This window comes from Hyla sarda, assembly GCF_029499605.1.
Source record: "Hyla sarda isolate aHylSar1 chromosome 2 unlocalized genomic scaffold, aHylSar1.hap1 SUPER_2_unloc_7, whole genome shotgun sequence".
Taxonomy (NCBI): Eukaryota; Metazoa; Chordata; class Amphibia; order Anura; family Hylidae; genus Hyla; species Hyla sarda.
In genome coordinates this window covers 479,215-484,355 of record NW_026607614.1, presented here as the reverse complement: position 1 = coordinate 484,355, position 5,141 = coordinate 479,215, and the positions used below count along the sequence as shown (strand labels likewise).

At 44.7% G+C, this 5,141-nt stretch overlaps 1 protein-coding gene across 1 annotated transcript; it reads left to right on the top strand.

Moving 5' to 3' along the window:
• The first annotated feature begins 2,685 nt into the window (after positions 1-2,685).
• LOC130298403 (uromodulin-like) lies at positions 2,686-3,534 on the top strand. Its single transcript, XM_056551322.1, has 2 exons — positions 2,686-2,737; positions 2,789-3,534. Exons 1-2 carry the CDS (start codon positions 2,686-2,688, stop codon positions 3,532-3,534), a joined length of 798 nt encoding a protein of 265 aa, XP_056407297.1.
• Positions 3,535-5,141: the final 1,607 nt, after the last annotated feature.

The window sequence follows — 5,141 nt, the reverse complement described above, 5'->3', positions numbered from 1 at the left end:
GGGGGCTTCTGATCCTGACCCTCGGCTCAAATCTCTGCTATGGTCAAAGTAAGTCAATCAAAATATCACACACCTCATACTACAGGAGAGGTAGCCCCGCCTCCTTTATGACATCACCAATATAATATTCTAATAATAATATAATTACATGTAATCACCGCCCTGCCTCCTTTATGACATCACCAGTATAATATTATAATAATAATATAATGATATGTAATCACAGCCCCGCCTCCTTTATGACATCACCAGTAAAATATAATTATAATAACATGTAATCACAGCCCCTCCCCCTGTATGACATCACTGATATCATAGTAATATAATGACATGTGATCACAGCCCCGCCCCCTGTATGACATCACTGATATAATATAATAGTAATATAATGACATGTGATCACAGCCCCGCCCCCTGTATGACATCACTGATATAATATAATGACATGTGATCACAGCCCCGCCTCCTGTATGACATCACTGATATAATTTAATAGTAATATAATTACATGTGATCAGAGCCCCGCCCCCGTATGACATCACTGATATAATAGTAATACAATGACGTGTGATCACAGCCCCGCCCCCTGTATGACATCACTGATATAATAGTAATATAATGACATGTGATCACAGCCCCGCCCCCTGTATGACATCACTGATATAATATAATGACATGTGATCACAGCCCCGCCTCCTCTATGACATCACTGATATCATATAATAGTAATATAATGACATGTGATCGCAGCCCCGCCCCCTATATGACATCATTGATTTAATACAATAGTAATATAATGACATGTGATCACAGCCCCGCCTCCTGTATGACATCACTGATATAATATAATAGTAATATAATGACATGTGATCACAGCCCCGCCCCCTGTATGACATGACTGATATAATATAATAGTAATATAATGACATGTGATCACAGCCCCGCCCCCTGTATGACATGACTGATATAATATAATAGTAATATAATGACATGTGATCACAGCCCCGCCCCCTGTGTGACATCACTGATATAATATAATAGTAATATAATGACATGTGATCACAGCCCAGCCCCCTGTATGACATCACTGATATAATATAATAGTAATATAATGACATGTGATCACAGCCCCGCCCCCTGTATGACATCACTGATATAATATAATAGTAATATAATGACATGTGATCACAGCCCCGCCCCCTGTATGACATCACTGATATAAGATTATATAATTATATTACTATTATAAGAAAATATTTCAGGGATGGGGGTTTGTTGTATTTTGCTGGTGTAACCTAACCTCATTCTTCTCTTCTCTCTTTTCAGCATTAATATCATGTGAGTATCTGATCTGCGCTGGATGTGTCCTCCAGAATGTTCCGTCTAGTGTTTTCCTATAGATAAAGGGGGATTCCGGTATCAGATAACTGTATTTAATATATATCCTACTAATATAATGTTTTCACTAAATGTATGCGCTTCAGCATGCTTCTGCTTGATTCACCCCTGACCGGAAGTTGTGTAGTCCTCTCATTATTAGTGTGGTGTTGTCTCAGCAGCTTCTCAGCTCCTCCTTCTCTTCTGACAGGAAGTTGTGTACTTCACTGATTGTCAGTGGGGTGTTGTCTTAGCACCTCCCAGGGTCCTCCCTTTCTCTCCTGACTGACAGGAAGTTGTGTACTCCAATCATTATCAGTGTGGTGTTATCTCAGCAGTCCGTAGGCTCCTTCCTCTCTACTGACAGGCAGTTGAGTAGGCCTTTATTTGTCAGACTAGTGTTGTCTTCAGGCCTGGTGCAAGGATTTTTGCCACCCTAGGCGAAAGCTAATTTTGCATCTCCTTGACCCCGCCCAGTGGCTCCTCCCGATGAATGGAGGCGTTGGATGGACCTGACCTTAGTGATCGCCCCTGTCTGTCTCAGAGGTGCTGCTGTGCTCCTCCAGTAGGCTGAAAAAAGAAGATTATTATAGTACGGGTGAGGTGGGGGTAGCGTGGTGGAGTTTTTCTTCATGGGCAGGTGCTTCGTATGCTGGATAACTTTATTGCAGCAGGCAGAGTGGCGCCCCCATCAGGAAGGCACTCTAGGTGGCTGCATATTTTGCCTATAGGCAGAGCCGGCCCTTGTTATCTCAGCTGCTCTCTTCTCTCTCCTGACAGGAAGTTGCATAGTCATCTCATTGGCAGTATGGTATTGTCTCAGAAGCTCCCTGGCTCTTCCCTCTCTCCCGACAAGAAGTTGTGTAGTCCTCTCATTGCCAGAATGTCCCGTCTTGTGTCCCTCCAGAGCATCCCACCTAGTGTCCATTCAGAACATCCCGTCTTGTGTCCCTCTAGATTGTCCCACCTAGTGTCCATCCAAAATGTCCTGTCTTGTGTCCCTCCAGAATGTCCCGCCTAGTATCCGTCCAGAACATCCTGTCTTGTGTCCCTCCAGAATGTCCCATCTTGTGTCCCTCCAGAATGTCCCATCTTGTGTCCTTCCAGAACGTCCCATCTTGTGTCTCTCCAGAATGACCCGTTTTATGTCCCTCCAGAACGTCCCATCTTGTGTCCATCCAGAACGTCCCATCTTGTGTCCCTCCAGAATGTCCCATCTTGTGTCCCTCCAGAACGTCCCGTTTTGTTTCCCTGCAGAACGTCCCATCTTGTATCCCTCTAGAGAGTCCCGCCTAGTGTCCATCCAGAATGTCCCTTCTTGTGTCCCTCCAGAGAGTCCCCCCTAGTTTCCCTCCAGAATGTAGTTTTTCTTTACTCGTCTGAATTTGTTTTTTGTTTTTGCCTTAAACAGATGCAAAATCCTCCAGCTTTTGTAATTCTACTACAACTGCTAACATTGCGCAACAGAACGGCTATGTCATCTGCTCCTGTAAGCCTGGTTTCATTGGTAACGGGCAGGACTGTACGAGGATGGCGTTTTGTGATACATTCCAGTGCTGTCCTCCCGGGTATAACTGGGATGTTAACAGGAAGTCATGTGTGGACATCAATGAATGTTCCTCCTCAACCCTGCACAAATGCTCCCCAACAGAAACCTGCATCAACCGCAATGGCATTTACCTCTGTGTGGCCAGCCCCACGGCCCTCTGTAATGGTGCTACGTGTTCCAAGGACCAGGACTGCATAAAAACCAAAAACGGTTATCAATGTGTTGATCCCTGTGACTGGTATGATATACTGAATGGAGATAGCCGATTGTTCTCCATTGATTCCTCCGGTAGATTCAGCACTGACAGATACAATTTTGGCTGGTTCCGGTATACTGGAAGAAGTACCAACAGCTTGAAAGTGGGACCCGTGTCACCTCTACAATGTGGGTCGCTGGAACCGTATTCTATTGACGGAACTCATCCAAACATTGGGGATGGGATACAGAGGATGACCTTACTCAGCAATACCCTGTCTGGGACCATAAAAGCCGGTACAGTTCCAGTAAAGGCCTGCCCCAGAGGATACTACGTCTACAAGTTCTCAGGAATGCTCAAGTTTGACGTCTACTGCACAGGTGAGGCCTCAGTCCACCTGTTGCTGCTCTGAGCACCTGTCCAGGACAGAATGGACACCTCATGGTGCCCTTTAGGACAGTGCCAGACTGTGTGCCCCCATTAATCAAAACAGCCAGAGTAAAAACCAATAGAAAGTTCTAGACAATATGATGACATTAATAACAGTCAGACACAGTATCCCCCAAAAATAAAGCCAGAGAGTTCACAAAAATAAAGTGCCCCAGAGCACCCAACCATAGTACTAGTCAGTAGACACCAAGAAGTAAAGCCAATCACAGTAACCCCATGAATAAATTCAGAGTGTCAGTACACACCCATATATGAAGAGGGCATCCATGACTATAGCCACCATAATGCCTCTATCTGCCAATGTGCCACCCAAAAAAGCACTTTCCATGGACAACCAAAAATAAGGCCACCCCCAAACTGCATGTATGAATGCAGACATCTATGGGAACCCATTTAGCACCAGTCAGTGTATTCCCATTCTCATAAACGAGGCCAATTGCAGTGCCCCCATAAATAGCATGACAAACAGTATGTCCATAGGGAATTTAAGCCAGAGTGACCCCAACATAGTGCTATACAGTATGTTCCCATAAAGTAAGCCACAGTACCCCATAAATAAAGCCGTCATCATGCTGTAGTGCTGAAATGTGTATCTGATCTCCCTTTTTTTTATTTCAGATTTTATCATGATTTTCCCAGCAACTACAACAACCCCAACAACTACTACAACAACCCCAACAACTACAACAACAACCCCAACAACTACTACAACAACGCCAACTACTACTACTACAACCCCAACCACTACTACAACAACCCCAACAACTACAACAACAACCCCAACAACTACTACAACAACTCCAACCACTACTACAACAACGCCAACTACTACTACAACAACCCCAACCACTACTACAACAACCCCAACCACTACAACAACAACCCCAACAACTACTACAACAACTCCAACCACTACGACAACAACCCCAACCACTACTACAACAACTCCAACCACTACGACAACAACCCCAACCACTACTACAACAACTCCAACCACTACGACAACAACCCCAACCACTACTACAACAACTCCAACCACTACGACAACAACCCCAACCACTACTACAACAACTCCAACCACTACTACAACAACCCCAACCACTACTACAACAACTCCTACCACTACGACAACAACCCCAACCACTACTACAACTCCAACCACTACTACAACAACCCCAACCACTACAACAACAACCCCAACAACTACTACAACAACTCCAACCACTACTACAACAACTCCAACCACTACGACAACAACCCCAATCACTACTACAACAACTCCAACCACTACGACAACAACCCCAACAACTACTACAACAACCCCAACCACTGCTACAACAACCCCAACCACTACTACAACAACTCCAACCACTACAACAACAACCCCAACAACTACTACAACAACCCCAACCACTACTACAACAACCCCAACCACTACTACAACAACCCCAACAACTACTACAACAACCCCAACCACTACTACAACAACTCCAACCACTACTACAACAACTCCAACCACTACGACAACAACCCCAACAACTACTACAACAACCCAAACCCCTACTACAA